At 42.0% G+C, this 27,850-nt stretch overlaps 1 protein-coding gene across 4 annotated transcripts in view; it reads right to left on the bottom strand.

The window, feature by feature from the left end:
- The window catches only part of EPHA7 (EPH receptor A7), a 302,242-nt gene that overhangs the window by 272,274 nt on the left and 2,118 nt on the right, over positions 1 to 27,850 (bottom strand). For all 4 annotated transcript variants that reach the window (XM_069726349.1, XM_069726351.1, XM_069726350.1 and 1 more), the window contains exons 2-3: positions 22,669 to 22,733; positions 20,262 to 20,931 (exon numbers count right to left, since the gene is read on the bottom strand). In XM_069726349.1, the coding sequence (XP_069582450.1) occupies positions 20,262 to 20,931; positions 22,669 to 22,733 (735 nt within the window). The remainder of the gene's footprint in view (positions 1 to 20,261; positions 20,932 to 22,668; positions 22,734 to 27,850) is intronic.

The following is a 27,850-nucleotide window of genomic DNA, read 5'->3' as shown; positions in this document are numbered from 1 at the left end:
GCTCATTTTGCGGAAAATCCGCTGCGGAAACACTGCGGTTTAAAAGAAGTAGCATGTCACTTCTTTTTTGTGAATCTGCAGCATTTTTGTACCAATTCCATTATAGAAATCCGCAGGGGTAAAAAACGCAGCAAATCCACAACAAAACCGCAGCAAAAACGCACAGAAAACACTGTGGAACCGCACAAAAAAACGCCACAAATCCGCAGGTGCGTTTTCTGCCAGGAGAGGCAGAATCCGCACCAGAAATTCCTAAGCCTAATCGGCAACGTGTGCACATAGCCTAAGGTCTGGGCTTTGACTAGGGCCACTTCAAAACATTTACACATTTCCCCTTAAACTACTAAAGCGTCACTGTCTTGTTGGAAGATGAACCTCCATCCCAGTGTCAAATCACTGACAGACTGAAACAGGTTTTGCTAAAAATTATCACTGTATTTTGAACCATCCATCTTCCCTTTGATTCGGACCATTTTCCTTGTCCTTGCTGCTGAAAAAAATCCCCACAGCATTCTGCTGCCATTAACATGTTTCCCTGTGGGGTAGGTGTTCTTGGGGTGATAAGCCATGTTGGTTTTGGTTTGATGCCAGACAAAGCGTTTACCTTGGTGGTCAAAAGTCGAATTTTGGTCTCATATGACCATAGAACCTTCCTCCATACATTTGGGGAGTCTCCCACATGTCTTTTGGAAAGCTCAAAATGAGCCTTACAATTTTGGGGGGTAAGTAAAAGGTTTTTTCTATCCACTCTTCCATAAAGACCACCTCTGTGGAGTGTACGGTTTTTATGGTTGCATTGACAGATACTCCAGTCTCTGCTTTGCAGTTTCTTCAGGTTAACGTTTAAACTCTGTGCAATGCCCTCCTTGCTCGGGCTGAGAGTTTTGGTGGCCTCTCTTGGCAGGTTTGCTGTGGTATCATGTTCTTTCCATTGAATGATAACGGATTTGATGGTGCTCCAGGGAATTATTGGAGATTGGGATATATATATATTTTTTTATTCTTTATAACCCAACCCCGACTTGAACTTCTCAACATTGTCCCCCTGACTTGTTTGGAGATCTCCTTGGTCTTCACGGTGTTGTTTGGTTAGTGGTGCCTGTTGCTTAACCCCTTCAAGACCCAGCCTATTTTGACCTTAAAGACCTTGCCGTTTTTTGCAATTCTGACCAGTGTCCCTTTATGAGGTAATAACTCAGGAACGCTTCAACGGATCCTAGCGGTTCTGAGATTGTTTTTTCGTGACATATTGGGCTTCATGTTAGTGGTAAATTTAGGTCAATAAATTCTGCATTTATTTGTGATAAACACGGAAATTTGGCGAAAATTTTGAAAATTTTGCAATTTTCACATTTTGAATTTTTATTCTGTTAAACCAGAGAGATATGTGACACAAAATAGTTAATAAATAACATTTCCCACATGTTTACTTTACATCAGCACAATTTTGGAAACAAAATTTTTTTTTGTTAGGAAGTTATAAGGGTTAAAATTCGACCAGCGATTTGTCATTTTTACAACGAAATTTACAAAACCATTTTTTTTAGGGACCACCTCACATTTGAAGTCAGTTTGAGGGGTCTATATGGCTGAAAATACCCAAAATTGACACCATTCTAAAAACTGCACCCCTCAAGGTACTCAAAACCACATTCAAGAAGTTTATTAACCCTTCAGGTGCTTCACAGCAGCAGAAGCAACATGGAAGGAAAAAATGAACATTTAACTTTTTAGTCACAAAAATTATCTTTTAGCAACAATTTTTTTATTTTCCCAATGGTAAAAGGAGAAACTGAACCACGAACGTTGTTGTCCAATTTGTCCTGAGTACGCTGATACCTCATATGTGGGGGTAAACCACTGTTTTGGCGCACGGCAGGGCTTGGAAGGGAAGGAGCGCCATTTGACTTTTTGAATCAAAAATTGGCTCCACTCTTTAGCGGACACCATGTCACGTTTGGAGAGCCCCCGTGTGCCTAAAAATTGGAGCTCCCCCACAAGTGACCCCATTTTGGAAACTAGACGCCCCAAGGAACTTATCTAGATGCATAGTGAGCACTTTGAACCCCCAGGTGCTTCACAAATTGATCCGTAAAAATGAAAAAGTACTTTTTTTTCACAAAAAAATTCTTTTAGCCTCAATTTTTTCATTTTCACATGGGCAACAGGATAAAATGGATCCTAAAATGTGTTGGGCAATTTCTCCTGAGTACACCAATACCTCACATGTGGAGGTAAACCACTGTTTGGGCACATGGTAAGGCTCGGAAGGGAAGGAGCGCCATTTGACTTTTTGAATGAAAAATTATTTCCATCGTTAGCGGACACCATGTCGCGTTTGGATAGCTCCTGTGTGCCTAAACATTGGCGCTCCCCCACAAGTGACCCCATTTTGGAAACTAGACCCCCCAAGGAACTAATTTAGATGCCTAGTGAGCACTTTAAACCCTCAGGTGCTTCACAAATTGATCTGTAAAAATGAAAAAGTAATTTTTTTTCACAAAAAAATTCTTTTCGCCTCAATTTTTTCATTTTCACATGGGCAGTAGGATAAAATGGATCATAAAATTTGTTGGGCAATTTCTCCCGAGTACGCCGATACCTCATATGTGGGGGTAAACCACTGTTTGGGCACTCGGCAGGGCTCGGAAGAGAAGGCGCGCCATTTGACTTTTTGAATTTAAAATTAGCTCCAATTGTTAGCGGACACCATGTCGCGTTTGGAGAGCCCCTGTGTGCCTAAACATTGGAGCTCCCCCACAAGTGACCCCATTTTGGAAACTAGACCCCCCAAGGAACTTATCTAGATGCATATTGAGCACTTTAAACCCCCAGGTGCTTCACAGAAGTTTATAACGCAGAGCCATGAAAATAAAAAATAATTTTTCTTTCCTCAAAAATGATTTTTTAGCCTGGAATTTCCTATTTTGCCAAGGATAATAGGAGAAATTGGACCCCAAATATTGTTGTCCAGTTTGTCCTGAGTACGCTGATACCCCATATGTGGGGGTAAACCACTGTTTGGGCGCACGGCAGGGCTCGGAAGGGATGGCACGCCATTTGGCTTTTTAAATGGAAAATTAGCTCCAATCATTAGCGGACACCATGTCACGTTTGGAGAGCCCCTGTGTGCCTAAACATTGGAGATCCCCCAGAAATGACACCATTTTAGAAACTAGACCCCCAAAGGAACTAATCTAGATGTGTGGTGAGGACTTTGAACCCCCAAGTGCTTCACAGAAGTTTATAACGCAGAGCCATGAAAATAAAAAAAAAAATTATTTTCTCAAAAATGATCTTTTAGCCTGCAATTTTTTATTTTCCCAAGGGTAACAGGAGAAATTTGACCCCAAAAGTTGTTGTCCAGTTTCTCCTGAGTACGCTGATACCCCATATGTGGGGGTAAATCACTGTTTGGGCACATGCCGGGGCTCGGAAGTGAAGTAGTGACGTTTTGAAATGCAGACTTTGATGGAATGCTCTGTGGGCGTCACGTTGCGTTTGCAGAGCCCCTGATGTGGCTTAACAGTAGAAACCCCCCACAAGTGACCCCATTTTGGAAACTAGACCCCCAAAGGAACTTATCTAGATGTGTGGTGAGCACTTTGAACCCCCAAGTGCTTCATAGAAGTTTATAATGCAGAGCCGTGAAAATAATAAATACGTTTTCTTTCCTCAAAAATAATTATTTAGCCCAGAATTTTTTAATTTTCCCAAGGGTAACAGGAGAAATTTGACCCCAATATTTGTTGTCCAGTTTCTCCTGAGTACGGTGATACCCCATATGTGGGGGTAAACTACTGTTTGGGCACATGCCGGGGCTTGGAATTGAAGTAGTGACGTTTTGAAATGCAGACTTTGATGGAATGCTCTGCGGGCGTCACGTTGCGTTTGCAGAGCCCCTGATGTGCCTAAACAGTAGAAACCCCCCACAAGTGACCCCATTTTGGAAACTAGACCCTGAAAGGAACTTATCTAGATGTGTGATGAGCACTTTGAACCCCCAAGTGCTTCATAGAAGTTTATAATGCAGAGCCGTGAAAATAATAAATACGTTTTCTTTCCTCAAAAATAATTATTTAGCCCAGAATTTTTTATTTTCCCAAGGGTTACAGGAGAAATTGGACCCCAAAAGTTGTTGTCCAGTTTCTCCTGAGTACGCTGATACCCCATATGTGGGGGTAAACCACTGTTTGGGCACACGTCGGGGCTCAGAAGGGAAGTAGTGACTTTTGAAATGCAGACTTTGATGGAATGGTCTGCGGGTGTCACGTTGCGTTTGCAGAGCCCCTGGTGTGCCTAAACAGTAGAAACCCCCCACAAGTAACCCCATTTTAGAAACTAGACCCCCCAAGGAACTTATCTAGATATGTGGTGAGCACTTTGAACCCCCAAGTGCTTCACAGACGTTTACAACGCAGAGCCGTGAAAATAAAAAATCATTTTTCTTTACTCAAAAATTATGTTTTAGCAAGCATTTTTTTAGATTCACAAGGGTAACAAGAAATTGGACCCCAGTAATTGTTGCGCAGTTTGTCCTGAGTATGCTGGTACCCCATATGTGGGGGTAAACCACTGTTTGGGCACACGTCAGGGCTCGGAAGTGAGGGAGCACCATTTGACTTTTTGAATACGAGATTGGCTGGAATCAATGGTGGCGCCATGTTGCGTTTGGAGACCCCTGATGTGCCTAAACAGTGGTAACCCCTCAATTCTAACTCCAACACTAACCCCAACACACCCCTAACCCTAATCCCAACTGTAGCCATAATCCTAATCACAACCCTAACCCCAACACACCCCTAACCACAACACTAACCCCAACACACCCCTAACCCTAACCACAACCCTAATTCCAACCCTAACCCTAAGGCTATGTGCCCACGTTGCGGATTCGTGTGAGATATTTCCGCACCATTTTTGAAAAATCTGCGGGTAAAAGGCACTGTGTTTTACCTGCGGATTTTCCGCGGATTTCCAGTGTTTTTTGTGCGGATTTCACCTGCGGATTCCTATTGAGGAACAGGTGTAAAACGCTGCGGAATCCGCACAAAGAATTGACATGCTGCGGAAAATACAACGCAGCGTTCCCGCGCGGTATTTTCCGCACCATGGGCACAGCGGATTTGGTTTTTCATATGTTTACATGGTACTGTAAACCTGATGGAACACTGCTGCGAATCCGCAGCCAAATCCGCACCGTGTGCACATAGCCTAATTCTAAAGGTATGTGCACACGCTGCGGAAAACGTTGCGGATCCGCAGCAGTTTCCCATGAGTGTACAGTTCAATGTAAACCTATGGGAAACAAAAATCGCTGTACACATGCTGCGGAAAAACTGCACGGAAACGCAGCGGTTTACATTCCGCAGCATGTCACTTCTTTGTGCGGATTCCGCAGCGGTTTTACAACTGCTCCAATAGAAAATCGCAATTGTAAAACCGCAGTGAAATGCGCAGAAAAAAACGCGGTAAATCCGCCATAAATCCGCAGCGGTTTAGCACTGCGGATTTATCAAATCCGCAGCGGAAAAATCCGCAGAGGACCAGAATACGTGTGCACATTCCTAACCCTAACCCTAGCCCTAACCCTAGCCCTAACCCTACCCCTAACCCTAACCCTAACCCTAACCCTACCCCTAGCCCTACCCCTAACCCTACCCCTAACCCTAACCCTACCCCTAACCCTAACCCTATTCTAACATTAGTGGAAAAAAAAAATTTCTTTATTTTTTTATTGTCCCTACCTATGGGGGTGACAAAGGGGGGGGGTCATTTATTATTTTTTTTATTTTGATCACTGAGATAGATTATATCTCAGTGATCAAAATGCACTTTGGAACGAATCTGCCGGCCGGAAGATTCGGCGGGCGCACTGCGCATGCGCCCGCCATTTTGGAAGATGGCGGCGCCCGGGAGAAGACGGACGGGACCACGGCTGGATCGGTAAGTATGATAGGGTAGGGGGGGACCACGGGGGGGGGGATCGGAGCACAGGGGGGGGAATCGGAGCGCGGGAGGGGTGGAACGGAGCGCGGGGGGCGTGGAACGGAGCACGGGGGGGCTGGAATGGAGCACGGGGGGGTGGAACGGAGCACGGGGGGGGTGGATCGGAGTGCAGGGGGGGTGATTGGAGCACGGGGGGGTGATTGGAGCACGGGGGGAGCGGACACGAGCACGGGGGGGAGCGGAGCACTGGACGGAGGGGAGCCGGAGCAGTGTACCGGCCAGATCGGGGGGTGGGGGGGGCGATCGGAGGGGTGGGGTGGGGGCACACTAGTATTTCCAGCCATGGCCGATGATATTGCAGCATCGGCCATGGCTGGATTGTAATATTTCACCCGTTATAATGGGTGAAATATTACAAATCGCTCTGATTGGCAGTTTCACTTTCAACAGCCAATCAGAGCGATCGTAGCCACGAGGGGGTGAAGCCACCCCCCCTGGGCTAAACTACCACTCCCCCTGTCCCTGCAGATCGGGTGAAATGGGAGTTAACCCTTTCACCCGATCTGCAGGGACGCGATCTTTCCATGACGCCGCATAGGCGTCATGGGTCGGAATGGCACCGACTTTCATGACGCCTACGTGGCGTCATGGGTCAGGAAGGGGTTAATGGTGTTGCAGCCTCTGTGGACTTTCAGAAAGGATGTGTATATACTGACAGACCATATAACATGAATTTGTTAGAAAGGAAGGTGGACTTCCTTTCACTAAGCATGTGATTTATGAAGGGAATTGCTTGCAACAGAAATTTTTAGGGGCTTCAAAGCAAACGGGGTGAATACATATGCCCATTCCAATTTTTAGCCATTTGATCCCATACGTTTAATTTATGCTGATAGTTTTCTCACTTTATCAACTTAAACCATTTAGTGCTGATACACTGCACACAAATCGGACTACAAAAATATTTAAAAACACAGGTTGTGATGTAACAAAATAGGTAAAAAGCCAAGGGATGAATACTTTCGCAAGTCACTGTAAATACAGTGGATCTAAAAAGTCTACATACTCTTGTTAAAATGTCAGGTTTTTGTCATGCAAAAGTTACATAAGTTGAAAAAAAGACCTAGGTCCATCAAGTTCAACCTTGATCAGAAAATGTTCCAGCATGGTGAGACACAGCCATTACACAGTACATAGCAGGGGCACATTTATAAGATTATCTCAGCACAGGAACATTTACCGTATCTAAACACATCCAATGGTTGAAATTATTATTCCAAGATCCATTGATTAATATGAACTTTTGTTTGTGGCAAAAGCCCTTTAAGTGATAAATTTATTGTAGTAAAATGGTAACATCAGGCTTTTCATCACCATTTTGATACAATAATCTATTTACCGCAGATAGAACATAAATTATATTCATTGGAATATAACAGTTCTGAGATGAGTGCAGGAATTCCTTATCAGTGCCTTTTAGCGCTCATTTATAGAGGAACTTTACTACTGAGCATGCACATACTGTAAAGTGCAGCACAGATTCATCTCAACTAAAAGCCGAGATCAGGAACAGATCAGACATTTATAGGACATTTTCCTGATTCCCGACTCCACAGCACTGGTCACTACTGAGCGTGTACATAAAGTGCAGCACAGATTCATCTCAACTAAAAGCCGAGATCAGGAACAGATCAGACATTTACAGGACATTTTCCTGATTCCCGACTCCACAGCACTGGTCACTACTGAGCGAGTACATAAAGTGCAGCACAGATTCATCTCAACTAAAAGCCGAGATCCTTACATCAGGAACAGAAAAGACATTTATAGGACATTTCATAATTTTCCGAAATTCTTATGAAAACATTGACAGAACATCCTGCATTGTGTATTTTACATTTTACACAGTTGTGGTATGTACAATCCACAAGACTTTATCCTTTTAATATCTAATGCACTTTTTATTTTCACTAGAAACACAAAAGCCCCTGTCTCCTCCAGTTTTCTGGAGTAATTTGCACTTTTTCTGTTTTTGCACTTTATTATTGGCGCCTTACTTGCCATAAGTTTTGAGCCTTTTTTTAAGTTGCTTTCCCCTTTTTAAGCCTTTTTTTTTTTTCAATATGGTATTTTTTTATTTTCTTCTCAACAGCTTTTCTTATCCAGATGTTTTAGGCTATGTGCACACGTAGAATGGTCCTCTGCGGATTTTTCCTCAGAGGATTTGATAAATCTGCAGGGCAAAAACGCTGTTTTTTGAAGCAGATTTACCGCGGTTTTTGTGCGGATTTCACTGCGGTTTTACACCTGCGGTTTTCTATTGGAGCAGGTGTAAAACCGCTGTGGAATCCGCAGAAAGAAGTGACATGCTGCGGAATGTAAACCGCTGCGTTTCCGCGTGGGCACAGCATTTTCTGTTTCCCATAGGTTTAGATTGTAATGTAAACTCATGGGAAACTGCTGTGGACCCGCGGCTGCGGAAACGCTGCGGATCCGCAGCAAAATCCGCATCGTGTGCACATAGCCTAAGACACATTCATGAGAGGCGAAAATGTCATTTTTTGGGGAGCAATTCACACCAATCCCTGCCTGCACTAATGTTTGTGGCGGACTCTATATTTTGGCATATTTTAAGACAACTTTTTAAAAGCTTTATGACCTTTTGCTCTCAAAAGTCCCCAAATCCAATAAATGACAACCTTTAAAGCACACTCTTGATTTTTTTTAATGAACCGCATGTGCCATTTTTTAATAATGTGGTACAAAATAAAGTCAGCAAATACTACAAAACAAGGAAAAAAAGAAATAAAGAAAATTGACTTAAATAAATCGCAAATAATGTATTGGGGTCAAAGTTTTAGTTGAGTCCACTTACATTAAAATAACATATTATAAACTAATTGTGTACTACTAGTTAAAGATCATGAAATTCCTATGCTGGGATATGAAGATGGCTAAATAAGCCTTTACGATAATGCAAGTTGTCAACACTACAGGAATACGCTGGAGTCACATACACACCGTATTCTTATCACTCCCATGCCATGTTTTTTAATGCAACATGCTTGCATATTATTGATGTGTAAATTGATCCTGTATAGAATTAAATTCAGGATTGAATATCAATTAAAGAGCCAGGCTATCTACAATGTATCTCTAACATGGAAAACACCCTTGCTTATGCATCTTCCTACCTTGGTTCTCCACTTTATTCTGCCTTGTGTTACCCCTAAAATGATGCCTCATTGGGGTAATGTTCATGGCACTACTAGTGGCCCATGCTGTACTAGCCACTTGTCGGAATAAAGAGCTTTCACGGTGTATTATGTGTGTCCACATACGTAGGTCATAGAGGACGAGCTATGTTACATGTAGCAGCCATAATTATACCATTGCCAAGACCATGTCGAAAGTGATCTCAAACCAGAATGCACGCTGCCAAACCTATCATAACCTCAATCTATAAAAACACAGACCACTAAAGATCTTTTACCATCTATTTATAGCCTTATATTAGTGCATGGAATGTGAAATGCCAGTCCAGTATTATTATATGCTGATTTATACAGAAAAGTAGCAAAAAAACATGCAACCCCCCTCCGCCGTAATCACAAAAGTCTTCAGTGCTGTTTAGGGAAAGTGAATGCCTGGCATGATGCTTTTTAGGGGCTGCCGGGCGACTGCGGCGTTATGTGTCTAAATGGTTTGTGCATAGTCTCACAGCATGTCTATCAATCAATGTCACAGCTCTCTGGGATTGCTGTCATCGGTTAGCGTCTGACTGCTTATGAATAATAAGAATGCCATGTCTCCCTTCACATTAATATAGGCTTACAATGGCGGCACGACCAGCGGGAGATTAGAATGCGGATTAATCATTTGATTTGATCACTTCAGTAGAAAACAAACAAAAGGGAAAAAAACAAAACACACAGTTACAATTTCCCTTGCTGTGTCCCTTAACTCTAAGGTAGCATTGCAGAATTTTTCGTGTGAACCATTTCCTGCTTATTTTATTTACCTGTGACACCTTCTAAGGAAAACAAGGGTATCAAGGAAAGCTGCCATAGGTTCTAACCCGCAATGATTTTCTCGTACACAAAAAACGGACCGATTGTAATCAGTGCTTTGGACCAGTTTGTCCAAAATGTCAATTGCTACCATCAGTTTCATAATGTTTTTTATGGGGGAGAAGACATATTTTTACGTTTCTTCTATCAAATAAACATGAAAGTCGGACAGCAAACAGATGACATCTGAGCACTGGCCATTTTTTTTTTTCACGGACCCATAGACTTGATTAGTAACCCAGGTCAAAATTGGACATGTTTCTGTGTTTTGCTGCAAAAATCTGTGAAGAGAACATCTCCATAGGTGAAACACGTTCCTATTATCGGTGTAAACCACGGCTAGAACTCGTTATTGAAAAACCTGACATCTCAATGAGCCCTTTCAAATAAAAAAAACCTTCAGTCTACAATAAAACATTCTAAGCAAGTCTACAAATGAGCCAGTTGCTTAGGATATGCTTTTAGCTTTTCAAAATTAGAATTAGTGCTGGTCCAAGGTCACAGGACCTCCATTAGGGGTGAACAGAGGAGTGATCGTCCTGTAAACGGTAAGTAACCAGTAAAGTGTACAAATTGGGTCTGGCTGATGGGCTCATTTCAATAGCCAAGTCAGTCCCCTTGATACAAATTGCTGGTCAAATGTTCATGGAGGAAGCAATCTCCTGGGTCAAACCAGATGTAGAAATTACCAGTAGCAGTACTGACAGCGCGAGATCACTGGCGCTTTCAGAGTTACAGAATATTAGTAAATTACATATATCATAACAGGAAACCCCTTTACAAGAATCATTAGGATTCTGTCGATTGTGCTATCTTCATTTGTTTTTGAAGCCAAACTAGGAGTGGCTTTAATTAACAAAAAAGAAAAAAAAGAGAAGTAGAATATTTCATATATACATCCTGTAAATTTACTATCCACTCCTTCTTTGGCTTCAAAAACTGCATCAAAATGGAGTGTGCACCCTTAGGTATTGCAGAGACTGTAGGACTGGCATGGATGAAGCTTTGCGGTCAATGGTGAATTTCTTTCCCTGGATAACAAAGTTCTTGGTTTTATTCTACAGAGTCCTTATTTTCTTCGAGAAGTTGTGTGTGCTCAGGGACAGCTAAAGCAGATTTCCAATGTGAAGTCCCTGCAAACAGACCCGCAGCGCGGCCTCAGTGACCCTGTGAGGGGATCTAGGGAAGGTAACCTTGGTGAAAATTCAATGTTTGGAAATGGAGGGGAGATGAAATCTTAACTGTTTAGGAGAACAACAAATACTGCACAGAGATAGTCCACGTCACTGCTTTATGGCCACATAGGGTAATGTTTATTTCAGTAACTGATTTCTTTTATCACCCCTTGATGATATAATTGCTAATTTAAAAAGGGGGTTTTCCAGGCCCAAGCAAATTTTCGGGAAGCTCTGTGCCGACGAGCTTCTTTTCTCTATGAATACTGAGAGAAGCAGAAGAGAAGCTAGGCAGCACATGACTGCAAGGGAGCAAGACACATACATTAGGTCAAAAACAATGACCACTTGACCTGTCAAGCAGAGCAGAATCCTAACAGTGTGTGTAATACACACTCTTAGTATTTGGTATGCTACAGTACTTGCCAAAAAATTTCCTGGGAATAGGGTATGTGGACATGGCAGCTTTTTCAAGTGAGAATCCAACTGAAAAAGCACCCAATAAAACTAACCTAATTACCAGGAGTGTCAAAAAGACATTGCCATGTTATTATTATTATTGGTTCAGAAAAGTGGAAGTGACCTGGACAGTCGCCACAAGCTCTCTTATCAGTATAGAGTTAAGTGATGCCGTCGCAGGAATTACGGCAAAGCCACCTCAGGAAAAGGACTGCTGGCGTCTGTGCCGACGCCTTACAAACAACGTGTGAACGTAGCCTTAATGAAACCATTTTTCACTAAAATGAGAAACCTGGAATGTAAAATTGTAGAACTTCATACTAGGAAAGTTAAAGAGCCCATTAAAGTACAGGCACACGGGCAGCCAGAAGCTGAGAGGTCAGTCAAGTAGCTGCCGTTTTCACACTCAGCATTAAACATTGATTTTAAAGGCCTGCTTATTGACAATGGCAGTGTGATTTGGCAGATTTACCATAACGGCATTGGTTACTGGGAGAACTTTACCTGCACTTTGACTTGGTCACAATGAAAGCTGATCTGGGTCTCGGGAGACTCGTTCACATTAGCACAATGTTCTTTTCAGATAGGATTTTCAGCTTGCGTATATTAAAAAAAAAAAAATAATGGTTTGATAAAAACCTGGCGAACCCATTACAAATATATAAACTACACCATCCTTTCCCAAGAAAGTGAATATTTGTGTCTCGCTTTTTCAGTAAACTTGGGAACACAAATGATTATTTTCAGCGTCCTTTCCAGGTTTCCCTTATCTTTGTTCTCAGCGTGTTGTGGGTTTGTATATTTTGGTACACAGATAAAAATGCAAGAATTTATATAGTAGTAACAGAAAAAACATCCCAGCAAACAAAGCTCTGAATAGGATTCAAGGGTTTTTATTAACAGGAGCAGTAAAGCAGCATTAATGGCAAAGTAAAGTGAAGATAAAAGCTGTACGAAGAATACCAGTGAATAATGGCTAAAAAGCATCAGAATACATAGGACAAAAACCACACAGAACTCGAAATTCTATGAAATTAAAAGCGTTAACCCTTCCACTGACAACGCCACTAAAAGCTGGCTGCATCATCACTGTCCATGGCCCCGCCAGCGCATACTCCCTAACCCCGTTTTGCATGGGTTCAGATGCAAGTCCCGACGGAGTCACTGAAGGTAGGGGCAAACACGATGTAAACCCTACCCAAGAAACATGATTTTTATGTATTTTTAATTATTTTTTTAAAAAACAATATGTTTCGATGCAAAATTATATGAAAATGCACAAGAGTGCAAAAAATATATGGGTATGAGGGGAGAGTAGGAATTTTATCTTTATTTTATGTGTATTTTCCAAAAGTGAGAACATTTGTGGCGGCAAAAGGGTAAATCTCATGTATCCAACTGTAAAACAGTGTAGTGTATGTGCATACATAATGTAGCAATATACGGCGGGATCAACTTCATACCCAATACAGACACTGACCTGTTAGTTTACACGAGAATGCAACCATTTACCAATGTGTTCATTAAAATCACTAGGACACTAAACTAAAGGGGCTGCCTCTGACAAATGTGGGCCCTGCGCTCCTCTACTGGAAGAGCTCATTTTGGGGGGCAAGGAATTTTCCATGTGCCAAGGAGATCTAGGATTACATGGCAATCATTTAGATGGAAGGCTGTCCTTTTTATATAAGGATGACTCTTGTCCAGCAGAACAGGTGCAGAGCCGCTCATACACCCCTCACAACCCCAGTAGCCTGTCACATTAGTGCATATCCCTTTAAGCTGCACCTTATTCTACGAGGTTTCATATAAAATGCCATTTCTGCTAATGTCTGCTCCATCAATCCCATGCCCTGATGTACCGCATACCAGGCTGCGGTGTCACAAGAATATATAGAAAAGAAGGAAGGCTCTGTCTGTAACAGAAGACAGACAAGATATCACAGGTCCGTCATTCACGATTCATCTGATAAGATAGCTGTTACTATTGGGGGGGTGGGGGATAATACAACATATGGCACTGCATGCTGATCTGACTATGGTAGAAAAAAAAATAAAAACATTTCAGCGGATTAACAATTTTTATTGGAGTTAATTCTTTGCTATTATTAAACATGGCAGATTTACTGTAAAAGACTTGTTTTGCTTCTGTCCCAGCCATATGCTTGACACCGTTCAAAAAAAAAATGGAACTAATTTTCAGGAGCAAAAAGTGTCTGCAAGAAATCTGTCCATTGCCAATATACCCTAACTTGAAGTCCCGGGGGACCTAATGGAAATTTGGACCCCCTCACATTTATCATGTGCCAATTATAAACACATGAAATAGTCATATAGTATGTGGAAAAAGAGTCTCTAGGCCCCTACGGCACCAGGGACCGTTAAAACGGCTACTTCCGCCCTAGCTTACACTAGGTTGTTGCTCGTACGATTGATTACTTTTCAAGTCTATAAAAGGTTGTTATTGGTGGGAAACTAATAAAAAAAAAGTCTAACTGGCTCCAGGACAGGATTTCTATTTCTCCTTGTAATCTTAAGTAAAAAATACTTAGTAAATTCCATAAAGTCTACAAAAGTGTCTAAAAGCTCTTTAACCCGTTAACGCTCCATGATAAATAGATATGCCACGCTATGGTCTCAGCAACAGAGCTGGCTCTACGCAGAGTAGATGCAAATTTTCCTACATACTCGTCATCTACCTATAACAGTAGTAGTTACTGTGGTTAACCCCTAAAATGTTGCTGTCAAACACTGGCAGCGGCAAATAAGTGCTGCAATCAGGCCCATGCATTTGTTCAGGTTCCCATCAACGCCTATTCAGCTACACGATCGTAGGGTGCTAGTGGCACCTTGTTACGGTCATGTTTAATCTCGTGGGAGACCGATTTTTAATATTAACTGCAATATTGCAGTGTCTAGTACAAGCGCGTACATGATCATATGTTTAAGTCCCCTATTGGAACTAAAAAACGGAAAAAAGGTTCCAAAAAGATTATATATATATATATATATATATATATATATATATATATATATATATATATATATATATATATATATATATATATATATATATATATATATATATATATAACAAATTGAACCGCTACTTATTTCCTAGACACAAATAAAGTATTGAAAATAAAATTTAGAATACTCTATGTTTGACATTGCCAAATCTTTACATGTCCAATTTTTAAAAATAAAAGATTGTTTATCCGATGCGGTAAATATATATCGTAAAGAAAAAAAAACTACTAGTTTTTTTTGGTCTTGCGGCATCTCCCACACAAGATGCAATAAAAAGCAATTGTGCCTCCAAATAGTATTAAACACACATGTCATACAAAACACAAGCCCACCTACAGCTCCATTTATGGAAAAATATAAAACGTATGGTTCTTAGAAAATGGTGGTGTGTGTGTGTGTGTGTGTGTGTATATATATATATGTGTATATATATATATATATATATATATATATATATATATATATATATATATATATATATATATATATATATATATATATATATATATATATATATATATATATACCCCCATAAAATGATTTTTTTTTTTCAAAACTACAATCCATGCTTCAAAAGACAAATTTCTCATACATCTATGTCGGTGGAAGAAAAAGTTATGGCCCTTTGATAAAAATGGAAGAATAAATTAAACCACAAAAACGAAAATAGTATGTTTCCTTAAGGGTATGTGTCCACGTTCAGGATTGCATCAGGATTTGGTCAGGATTTTACACAGGTAAAATCTGCACCTGAGGTCACTGGCAGGTCACCTGCGTTTTTCATGCGTTGTTTGAGCAATGTAAGGACATTCTGCGTTCTGAAAAGTCGCGCCCCATGTCCGTTTTCGCAGGTCTGCCGCATGCGTCTTTTAATGCATAGTGGAGAGGAGATTTCATGAAATCCCCTCCACTCTGCTGTAACATCTGGACGCTGCGTGTCTGACGCTGCGGCTTTACGCAGCGTTTCCTGAATGTGGAAACATACCCTTAGGGGTTTATGTGATGAGAATTTTCTTTATTACAGTATATATGTTGTGCTCCACATCTCAGACTAGTGATAGAGGAAGACATACAAACTCCACATACATGTCAGATGTGAACCCCGAGATATTGCACTGCCAACCTTTAGCAACCAAAAAGTAGTTCTTGATTCCAATTTCCCATTCAGGGGTCCAGGAAAGCTTGGTGACAGCCCTTGTGGTACATTTAATTATAGCAAATATGTTTTTCTCTTAAGGGTATGTGCACACATTCAGTATTTGCAGCTGGAAAATCTGCTGCAATTAGGCTACGTTCACACTAGCGTTGTGCGCCGCTGCGTCGGCGACGCGACGCACAACGCACCGAAAAACGCACGCAAAAACGCTGCGTTTTTCGACGCGTGCGTCGTTTTTTGACGAAAATCGGACACAAGAAAAATGCAACTTGTAGCGTTTTCTTGGTCCGACGCTAGCGTCAAAAAAGACGCACGTGTCGGAAAACGCAACAAGCAAAAACGCATGCGTCCCCCATGTTAAACATAGGGGCGGATGACGCGTGCGTCGCCGCTGCGTCGCCCGACGCTAGCGCGACGCACACTAGCCGAACGCTAGTGTGAACGTAGCCTTACTGATGTGTTGGCAGGAAAAACATTTTGATTTGAACGTTTTTTTTTTTACCTACTCATTAGAATAAGCAAAAAATGCGTGATAAGTTGCAGATTTGAAACCGTTTCCAATGTGCAAGGAAAAATAAGTGGCGTGCACATGAGATTTCAGAAATCTCATTCACTTTACTGGTACTGTAAAACGCTATGGGTTTTTTTTCCAGGCCAAAAACGCAACATGTGCACATACCCATTGCTAAACCTACCATAGGGTGAGTACATACTGCACAGGCAGGGTCGAGTTTACTAGATATTCTCACTTTCCCTACTCTTATGTAAAGAAGCAAAAGCTAGATTAAGTGATATACATATGCTTACACCCATTCATGACATAGGATTCTAGAAACCCTGACTACGTTGGTTCATCTCCACCAACTTAGAAGAAAGGGTGTTGTATGCACTACCCCTTTAAGAAAAGTTCACTTTCTGACGCTCGAAAGCGGTTTACAATAAAATATATCATTTGCGGGGGAAAAGGCTCTAGCCAGCTTTCAGACGGAATAAATCCAGTTCATTTTCTGACTTCCCCGAGTCACTTGGTGGATTTAGAAATAATGACACAAGCCTTCAGCTCCAGAACAATTTGCCCTATTGTGCGCACCTATCAAGTTATGCCTTCACAGCGGCTCTCTGTTTTGAGGAGAAAAGAAGGAAACTGAAGCCCCGTTTCCCTTTCTTTTCCATTCTGAATGATTAAATCGCAGTACAATTTGGGTAAAGCTCATCATTACATAGCTGATGCTTTGACGACTTGATTGAAAGAAGTATTTCCAAGAGCCGTAATGCTCATCTGTGTGTTTAATAACCGGCAATGAAAAGGAGCCAAGAACTCGTTTATCTAGTCCCTGTTAGAGAGACGCGCATTATGCTCATATTTAATGCATGTGCAGATTACTAAGTGCTAACAGAAGACTTGGTATAGCGGCCCAGAAGCGATCTCGATATCTTTCGAGCTCACCTACCGGACTTAAAGGACAATGTGCTGCACGACGGTCTAATGAGAAGCTAATTAGGGATTTTGGATGTTAAATAAATTTAAAAAAATAAAATAAAATCAGCAGAAATAATGATATTAAATATTAACTGCATTTCCAACAAGACTCAATGCCTACTAGAGACTGTGACGTACAGTAAAACATTTCCATTTCCACATTTGTTATTGCAAGCCCGGCTAACAAGGAAACACTAGAAAGAGGGAATTGACTGAAGCTGCCCGATCATGCATTATTAACGCTCAAGGCAAATTAATTCCTGCGCTTGAGTTCTTTGTGGTGATATATATATATAAACTGTATGTATAGCTGCTGGCCTTGATAAGGATGTAGGAAGGATGCCTGCTCTCCCAGGTGAGAAGTTACTGAAACAGGCAACATGACCGCACTAATTAAACTCATCTCCGGAAATATAGTGATGCTCGTGCACAAAACGCGTGAGGTCTGACGGCAACGTATAATGTACTGCGTCTCCCGTGTCTGTCTCTAAACACAGCAGGGATTTAGGACAAGCTCTTGCTCTGCAATACCGGCCTGCTGAGCTATCAATCAGGCCTCCTACACACACTTTATTTTATTTTTTTTTCAGCTTTAAGTATTTTTTTTATAGCATTTGCAGTGGTCGTTTTATTACTTTGTTGCATTTTTTTCTGCACTTTTTGAAGACAAGTGGAAAAAAAAAAAGTGGATACCCAAAGCTTGCTAAAGATTGGTATCTATCCCCATTATCCTGTAGCCCGCAAGGGTAGGACCCTCTACTTTCCGTACCAGTCTTTAATTGTTAGTTTGTGCTGTGTCATTTATATTTTGCATGTCACCCCTTGTCATGTACGGCACCATGGAATCAACGGTGCTCTAAAAATGTAGAATAATAAATATAAAAAAGTTGCCTTCCTCTGGATCTACATGTTAGGGCATGTTAGGTTAGGCTATGGGTTGAACTAGATGGACTTAAAGTCTTCCTTCAACTTTAATAACTATGACTATGACCAATATCTCATATATAAGTGAGTGAAATAAATAAATAAAAAACATGGAAAAAGACAAAAAATAAATTAAAAAAAATAATAAATGGCAAAAATCCCCCCAAAATGTGACTTTATTCCCAACACCAGACCAACAAGAGTTCAGATTTGAGAAGAGTGAACTTCAGCTCGTACCTTGTATAACCAGCACCACTTTCCTGGTGGTGAAAGGCAGCACAAAGTCAGGGCCATCAGCCAGGTAATGGTTTAATAATGAAGCCTAGACTCATTACAGTCAGTTTGAGGCAGTAGTCTGTTGGTTTCTAACGATTTAAATAAACGTTAGCTAATGTTTGGCTTTTTTTCTCCTGTTCTCTGTATAAATCTGCCTCGGTATGAATATTAGAGACATACATTTGGCATAGAGAACGTTGGTAAAGCTTTGACCTGAAGAGAGATGGCACGGAGTGTGTACAGATCGGGGGTGGATCAATGATCAAGAGCATTGGCGAGTCAAGTATTCCATCATAGCTGTGGGGAATTCATGGCCGGGCTGCCAGGCTCAGTGCAGGCAGAAGCTGATCTATGTTTCTAGTGCAAAGCATTTTCTCTGCAGTTGCTTGGGATGAAAGCCAAGGAAGGGAATTATTGTAGCAAACAAGCACGGCGCAGCCCTCCAGAATAAATGAAAGCACGAGCATATAGTCAACATTTTGCTGCTGAAAATTAAGTACCCTGTTCAAGTAAGCTTGTTCAGGGCATTTGTTTTACATGGCTCCAAACAAGTCTGCCATTCCCCTATAGCCGGCGGAGTAGACGTGATACACATGGAAGGATGTGTTCATTAGGTGACCTCATGCTCCACAGACTTCGCTCACAATGAAGGGGGATCTAATATGGGCCGCCTTGCCTTTAATGCGGTTATAAGCTTAGACACAGTGCTGCGCGAAATGCCTGAGATGCCCGGGCAACCTCTAACCTCTATTTCTAACTAGATTAGGCTTCCAACTTTCCAACTTGCTTTCAATTTCTCTGCTCCGAGTGTTAAAGTGGATTGTGCTCAGCCGCTGGAGTGTCTGATCAGCGGCACCGGAATCCACCAGTGCTTAGCAATTACACATGAAACCTTATTAAAGAAAGTCATTTGAGTTTCCCGAGGATTATAAAACTGCAGTTAGCGTCTACAGACGTGGCACACGTAATGAAAAAGTGCCCTGCCAGAACCCGGTGATAGCCCTCATTGAATTTCAGGCTTAACTTGTTATAATTTGAGTCCTGGCAGAAGATAAATGTGAGAATGTTGGCATCACTTGTACCATTAAATAGTACTTAGCTGGCCATTGCAGGTATATAGCAGAGAATGGCTTGAATTGGGGGGATATTTATCAGTAAGTGGAAGTCTAGCCTGAGTGCTAGTTCCCGTATGTATTCCATTATTGATAGATGTGAGGCATATTCCATGCCTTCCAGGGAAGAGGCCTTGATGTTCTTGCGTCTTACTATCAGCACATAAATATCATCTTTTTCATGCTGCAGAAGTGAAATGTTAGGGGCAACACTATTTCCTGGGGAAAAAAGCATTGCATGTGCTGCCCGTGCTACATATTTTCAGTCACTTGGAAGACAAATAAGTATATGTTGCTGGCTCGGCTAGATAAACCGCTATGGGTATGCATTTGGGGAAGCTGTGCTCTGCAGGAGATAAATATCTTCCATTGTAGGTAGCCCAAATGAGCCGAATTCTACATTACTGTGATTATAAAGCCTAAACACTATGGATTATGCTTATACTGTCCGCACAGGAGAGCCAGATGGAAACACTCTGCCTGGTATTCCAGAAGTAGCCGTGGCCCGTTCCTTCTTAGCTCACAACGTAAACCCTAATCCACTCACAATTATATTCTACGGTCAATTATCGACCGTTGGTATTTACCACCACTACTAGTAGAGCAATCGGAAAAATGTAGCAGACTTACGTTCACAAGTATCGCCTTTTTGTTGATAACCCGCTTTGCAGATGCATTTTCCAATGGGCACCAGCCATTCGCCTTCAGCACTGCAGTGCATCTTGGGAGAATTATCCGCTTCTTCCTCCGCGTTGCTTACGCATGTCCCTCGTACTTCGACCAATGATGAGAATTCGGAGCCGGTGACAGTGTCGGGGAATACGGCTAAATTCTCAATAATGGTCCAGCACTTTTTATAGTACACCTTCACAGACACCAGGGCAATGCAGGCTCCGACGTCCTGGAATGCCAGGTAGAATCCTTTCCTGGACAGGGGTCCAATTTCCCGAACTTCTGTATTGAGTTTCATTTTCCGCTCTCCAAGATCTCCTTGGGTAAAACTTTCATCTGCAGCGATAGTGTCTATTTTCACATATTGATTTTCTCTCATGTTTCTGCCAGTGTCGTAATCTGTTTCATAGTAATACAAGTTAAAGGTTTCCTTGCAGGTTCCCAGTACGCCAGGAAGACTGTTACAATCCCTTAAAGTGAACTTTAGCTCAACAAAAATCCTTTGTGCGTTGGCTTTTGAAATCCAGTTAGTTCGTAGCCAGTTGTTCTGGTTGGGTTCCAGGACCTGACATACCTGATAAGTTCTAATTGGTGTGTAATTTTCATCCAGTCCACTGATTTCTTCCCACTGAAAACAGATAGAACTCATATCAGTCAGTGTAACAAAGCAAGCGTTGTTTACAGGAAGACTGCCTCACCCTCGTGCCCCAGCTACGTTATTGTTCTGGTCCCTAAACCCTGGTCTGCAGGTGGGATCCGCTCTGAACATAGGGTCTTGGATGAACCCAAAGGTGACCAGTGTCAGGAAATTTACTTATATTCCTTCATATAGAAGAATTTGTCGTAAAAAAAACAATATAATTCCCTGGATCTAAAAAAAATTACACCCATTTCTATTTATTAAACTTGACTATACTGCTTAGTTCAATAATAACAGGAATTCAGGCTGTCAAAAAAAAAAAAAAAAATATATATATATATATATATATATATATATATATATATATAATTACTCCCATCTCTAGTAATTGGGTAAATCACTAAAAAATATAAAATTCAAATTCCCATGAAGCAAATGTGATTATGTACTGTCAGTAAATATTTAAATAGGACAAGACATATTTGAGAGTAAATGACAGGCCAGGTGCCAGCTTGGGTATTCTCCTATGTAGAGCAAGACTTGTCTATATTGGTTGATATGTGAAGAAGGGCATGTAAGAGATCTATAGGGAACAGGAGCACAGATGTGACCAAGAGAACGAATGTGTCCCCTGCATATTGCGTACCTGTCAAACAAAGGTATTGTGTGTGATAGATAGATAGATGAGGATAGATAGATACATTTTAACATTTTATTCTTTTTTCAAAGTCATAATTCTCTCAAGCTCATTTATCATAAAAATATATATTTCCAGAAATATCGACACTCATGAATGCAATATATTATAAAAGCTACATTATTTACGTTAACCTCTTTGCGACCTATACTACGGTCGCTAAATACTTTGGTCCTCTAATAATTTAGGACACCCCATGGGTTACTTTTTCAGTGGCCAAAATAATGCCTCCAAAAAACATTTTCGGATTTTCATAACTTTATAGTAATAATTGATTTTTTTAACATTAGGGGGTATATATTGCAAAAGAAAAAAAATGCAAACTGATTATGTTTTAACGCTGAAGTTTTCAATTAGTAAAATCTCAGATTGGCTTCTTATTTTCAGCTGATACATTATAACTTTAGTGTGTGGTGTTGGAAACAGAATGTTATAAGGCTTATTACTATTTCTCCGTGTGATCTAGGGCAGATTGCGAGGCTGTAAACCTGTGATACACTTTTGCAGTGGTGCAGGTTTAGAGGCCAGCACCACGCATCATGTTTACGGCACGTAGTCACTAACTGGTTGGAAAAGGCCAGTTCATAGTTCTTTAGTTTTTTTCACTGTTGTCTCCCAATGTTGGCTGTGAACTCTATTTGAGAGGACAATATCTGCCATAGGTAATCTTCTGTCCATTGGTAATTATTTCCTAAGAACTGAAGCGCTACATCAAAAGCATGTTAATGTGTGATGGAGCATCCAGTAATAGCCTCCTATAACGTGGGAATGACACTTCAATTTGTGGACTAGATACAGACATAGTTAATAAAAAACTAACAAGGTTGTAGAGTAAAGCAGAAATTATCTGTGTTTAATACCAAAATGGCCTTTTTTCCCCCAAAGTCTGAAACTACAAACACATCTAAGTCCTACCATCGCTTTCTTGAAGCACACATATTCTAAAGTTCCTAAGCTAGTCCGCTTGCTCTAAGCATGTCAAGCATGAAATAACCTTTTCTTTTGGGATTACTTGGAAGACATCTTACCCCACTGGACGGAGAGGAGATCCATTCCAGTTCCGTCTGTTGTGCTTTGGAATCCAGCAATATAACTGCGGAAAAAAAAAAAAATACTGTGATATCAGTATATCGTGATTATGGAAGTAGACAGTTATGTAGGCAAAACTTTACATTTCGAGCAACTTAAACTATAGCAACAAAAATACTGTATATGTCGACCAGAAAATTCCCGAATAAAGAAAATATCGTTTATGAAATGTATTTTTCAGATGTTCTCCTACCTTTTAGTGCATTTTTTTCCCCTATCTATGGTGCGTGTTAAATTTGTGGCAATGTCTGGAACGCCCAAAGTACATTACATGCGTCTCTATATTATTCTATACAACAAGTCCATGTCTGTCCTTCTATGACATTTCCTCTTATTATAGAATTCATTCCTGTTTCTCTTGAATTTAAAAAAAAATTGTTTCCAAACTTTTTATTATAAACAGATTTTTATACAGGATCATCATTGATTGCACTTATTTATTCAGCATCACCAGTTTGTCACATTTACTTCTTATCTTTGCCTTATAGTCAGAATGGAGAAGTAAAACGCCAAGACGTTCACTAGGTCAATGGCAGTGGGTCTTCCACCATTACAGGGGGTAATGTAGCGCCCTCATTTAGGAATGTTGGTAGAAATTCAGCCATGATGGATCTTGTGTTTTTACGAGTGGCTCTTTACCCTGCTGTATTTTAGTCATTTACTTGCAGTGTTTAAGACTTATGTAATAATATTTGTAAAGAGATGTAATGTATAAGAAGAACACTAGCGATGCGGGTATACCTAATCCCATTTTATGCCTTCTCTACAGCGTACAGGCAGATCACAACACGGCCTCTGAGCTGCCAGTGACAGACAGCGATATCTGACTTCATCTCTTCCCGTTCCTAGAACAAAATGTTTCACATGGAGCGCTAAAGCCTACTGGTCATGTGGAAACAAGACATATCTTCCAGATCACACCGTCACGTCTTACACCAAGGCTAGCGCCATGTACACGTTCTGCTGGCCCAATATATCACAAGACTAATTTATAGTAAAAGCCAGAAATCCGGAATTATTATGGTTTGTCTGTCCCTTTAAGAAATTATCCCGTCTGCAAAACTTTTTTTTTACTAGAATTTGACTATAGTAAATGGCATTATCATCATTTTTTACTAGAATTTGACTATGGTAAATGGCATTATCATCATTTTTTACTAGAATTTGACTATGGTAAATGGCATTATCATCATTTTTTACTAGAATTTGACTATAGTAAATGGCATTATCATCATTTTTTACTAGAATTTGACTATAGTAAATGGCATTATCATCATTTTTTACTAGAATTTGACTATGGTAAATGGCATTATCATCATTTTTTACTAATATTTGACTATGGTAAATGGCATCATCATCATATAGGAAGTATACAGCTGTGCCTGCCAATGAACCGACCTTTCCAATCCATAAAATATGTATTGTGTAGCTGGATGTGTGTCAGCGCTACCCCACAGCACACATTTCTACATCACTTACAGGGTGTAATGCTTCTACATTGAGACGTGTGGATTCAAGCAGAAGGACAAGAAATGGATATGTTTTGCCTGCGAGCACTGGAGACTGATCTTCCTGCACAGACCCCTATTCCCAGGACTATGGCTAGAAAGCGGCTCCAGGAAAGGCAGCAGTCTCTCCTTATCTTGTGTCCTGTTTGGCTGGATCATTCACTGCTGACACTGAGCTGTGATCTGCATAATACACTCATACTGCTCTAGGGGCCATGCTCATTGTGCACAGCTCCGCTATACCTCATCACATATCATCACAGACTGCCCTGAAAGTTCATGTCTGCAGCCTAGCTTACCATCCTGGAAGGTTGGCATCAAGTCTGCGCCCACCCTGACCCTGCAGAAAATGCCTCATATATGATCACCAATGCACATGCATGCACGAGTGTTGCTCATAGCGCGTCATATATTATAGGAAATATATACATATGGTGTAGTACGTATGAGTATATATATATATATATATATATATATATATATATATATATATATATATATATATATATATACATACATACATACATTATCACGGCTAGCAACAGCTTCTATATTTTCTAACTTGTTGCCAGGTTGCATGATATAATGTACCATACAAATTATATGTAATGAATATATAATTATCTATGTTATATTGGTGGATGTATTATTACATGCCTGACACTGTTATAGCGCTGCAGTTATTATTGCATGTCCCATACTGTACATAGGAAGTAATAAACACACACGAGACGGGTCCTGGCATAAGGTGATGATGAGGGCAGATGACACATGAAGTTGTAGTTAGGCAGGGTGCTGTGCGGTGGTCACTATGCTCCTTCTACAGGCGCCAGCTGGAACTTTTCCTCCGCACAAGCACAAAAGCTACAGTATGGGAAATCTGCTGCCATAGCACTGTCTGCGCTCCCCTCTGGTCATCAGTCCAGCACTATCATTGTTTTTAATGAATAATACAGCCACAACTCCATCATTACCTGCACCGTACAGCCACATGAGTAATGGCAGACAGCACACATACAGTACCACCATATACATCCACAACTACACATGCAATTGTCATTAATTCATACAGCAGACATCAGGCCAAGGGCACCGGGACTATCGTGGGGGGCAGAGGGGCAGGAGACGTATAGCCCTAGGGCCAGTCCTCATCACAGACAAAATGTATTCAGTGTGACACCACAATATTAGGACTGCACTGCACGGTGTGACATCACATAATCCCCCCACAGAGTGACACCGCGTAGTATCGCTGCTACTTTAGTACGACAGTGACAGACACCACACTACATGGTACAACTCAGGTGTGTGACAGGCACCGTGGAACATCACTCCTACGCCAGGACGACCGTGACTGTATATCACACAGTATTAGTGCTCGCGTGTAACAGACACCGTGTATCACTATCTGCAACAGCACTCTGCGGTGTAATAAGTGCACCTGATGTGTCACATATAGGAGGCATTGTCACACACAGGTAATAATGCGTATAGGACAATAAAAGGAAATAAGTTATATATAGATACACATGCACTATTAGCACCCACAAAAGTACCCTGGTGTGCGACACACAGTGTCAGTATCCAGATGTATACCACACAGTATCAGCACCCAGGTGTGTGGTACACAGTATCAGCACCCAGGTGTGTGGTACACAGTATCAGCACCCAGGTGTGTGGTACACAGTATCAGTACCCAGGGATGTGGAACACAGGGTCAGTACACAGTATCAGCACCCAGGTGTGTGGTACACAGTATCAGCACCCAGGTGTGTGGTACACAGTATCAGCACCCAGGTGTGTGGTACACAGTATCAGCACCCAGGTGTGTGGTACACAGTATCAGCACCCAGGTGTGTGGTACACAGTATCAGTACCCAGATGGGTGGCACACAGTATCAGTACCCAGGGATGTGGAACACAGGGTCAGTACACAGTATCAGCACCCAGGTGTGTGGTACACAGCATCAGCACCCAGGTGTGTGGTACACAGTATCAGTACCCAGATGGGTGGCACACAGTATCAGTACCCAGGGATGTGGAACACAGTATTAGCACCCAGGTGTGTGGTACACAGTATCAGGTCCCAGGTGGGTGTCACACAGCATTACTACCCAGGGATGTGGCATACAGTATCAGCACCCAGGTGGGTGTCACCGTATTACTACCCATGGATGTGGTACACAGTCAGTGCCCAGGTGTGACCCGCAGTATCAGTACCCAAGTGTGTGGCACACAGCATTACTACCCAGGTGTGTGGCACACAGCACAGATCAATTAGTACTGGTATCCATGCACACAGTATTGGAGCCCAGGCAGAGTAGTGGTACTCAGGCACACACTGCCAGTACCCATGCACACGGTATTGGAGCCCATGCACACGGTATTGGTATCCATGCACACAATGCCAGTACCCATGCACACAGTATTGGTACCCAGGCACACAGTATTGGTACCCAGGCGGCACACAGGATTGGTACCCAGGCGGCACACAGGATTGGTACCCAGGCGGCACACAGGATTGGTACCCAGGCGGCACACAGGATTGGTACCCAGGCGGCACACAGGATTGGAGCCCAAGCACACAGTATTGGTTCCCAGGCACACAGTATTGGTACCCAGGCGGCACATGGTATTGGTACCCAGGCGGCACACGGTATTGGTACCCAGGCGGCACACGGTATTGGTACTCAGGCGGCACACGGTATTGGTACCCAGGCACAGTCTTGGAGCACATGCACACGGTATTGGTACCCAGGTGGCACACAGTATTGGAGCCCAGGCACACGGTATTGGTACCCAGGCGGCACACAGTATTGGTACCCAGGCACAGTCTTGGAGCACATGCACACAGTATTGGTACCCAGGCGGCACACGGTATTGGTACCCAGGCGGCACACGGTATTGGTACCCAGGCACAGTCTTGGAGCACATGCACACGGTATTGGTACCCAGGTGGCACACAGTATTGGAGCCCAGGCACACGGTATTGGTACCCAGGCGGCACACAGTATTGGTACCCAGGCACAGTCTTGGAGCACATGCACACAGTATTGGTACCCAGGCGGCACACGGTATTGGTACCCAGGCGGCACACGGTATAGGTACCCAGGCGGCACACGGTATAGGTACCCAGGCACAGTCTTGGAGCACATGCACACAGTATTGGTACCCAGGTGGCACACAGTATTGGTACCCAGGTGGCACACAGTATTGGTACCCAGGCGGCACACAGTATTGGTACCCAGGCGGCACACAGTATTGGAGCACATGCACACAGTATTGGTACCCAGGTGGCACACAGTATTGGTACCCAGGTGGCACACAGTATTGGTACCCAGGCGGCACACGGTATTGGTACCCAGGCACAGTCTTGGAGCACATGCACACAGTATTGGTACCCAGGTGGCACACAGTATTGGTACCCAGGTGGCACACAGTATTGGTACCCAGGCGGCACACGGTATTGGTACCCAGGCACAGTCTTGGAGCACATGCACACAGTATTGGTACCCAGGCGGCATACAGTATTGGTACCCAGGCGGCACACAGTATTGGTACCCAGGTGGCACACAGTATTGGTACCCAGGCGGCACACGGTATTGGTACCCAG

Source organism: Ranitomeya imitator, chromosome 5 (genome assembly GCF_032444005.1).
Source record: "Ranitomeya imitator isolate aRanImi1 chromosome 5, aRanImi1.pri, whole genome shotgun sequence".
Classification (NCBI taxonomy): Eukaryota; Metazoa; Chordata; class Amphibia; order Anura; family Dendrobatidae; genus Ranitomeya; species Ranitomeya imitator.
The sequence above is the reverse complement of the archived record's forward strand: the minus strand, read 5'-3'. Positions and strand labels throughout refer to the sequence as shown.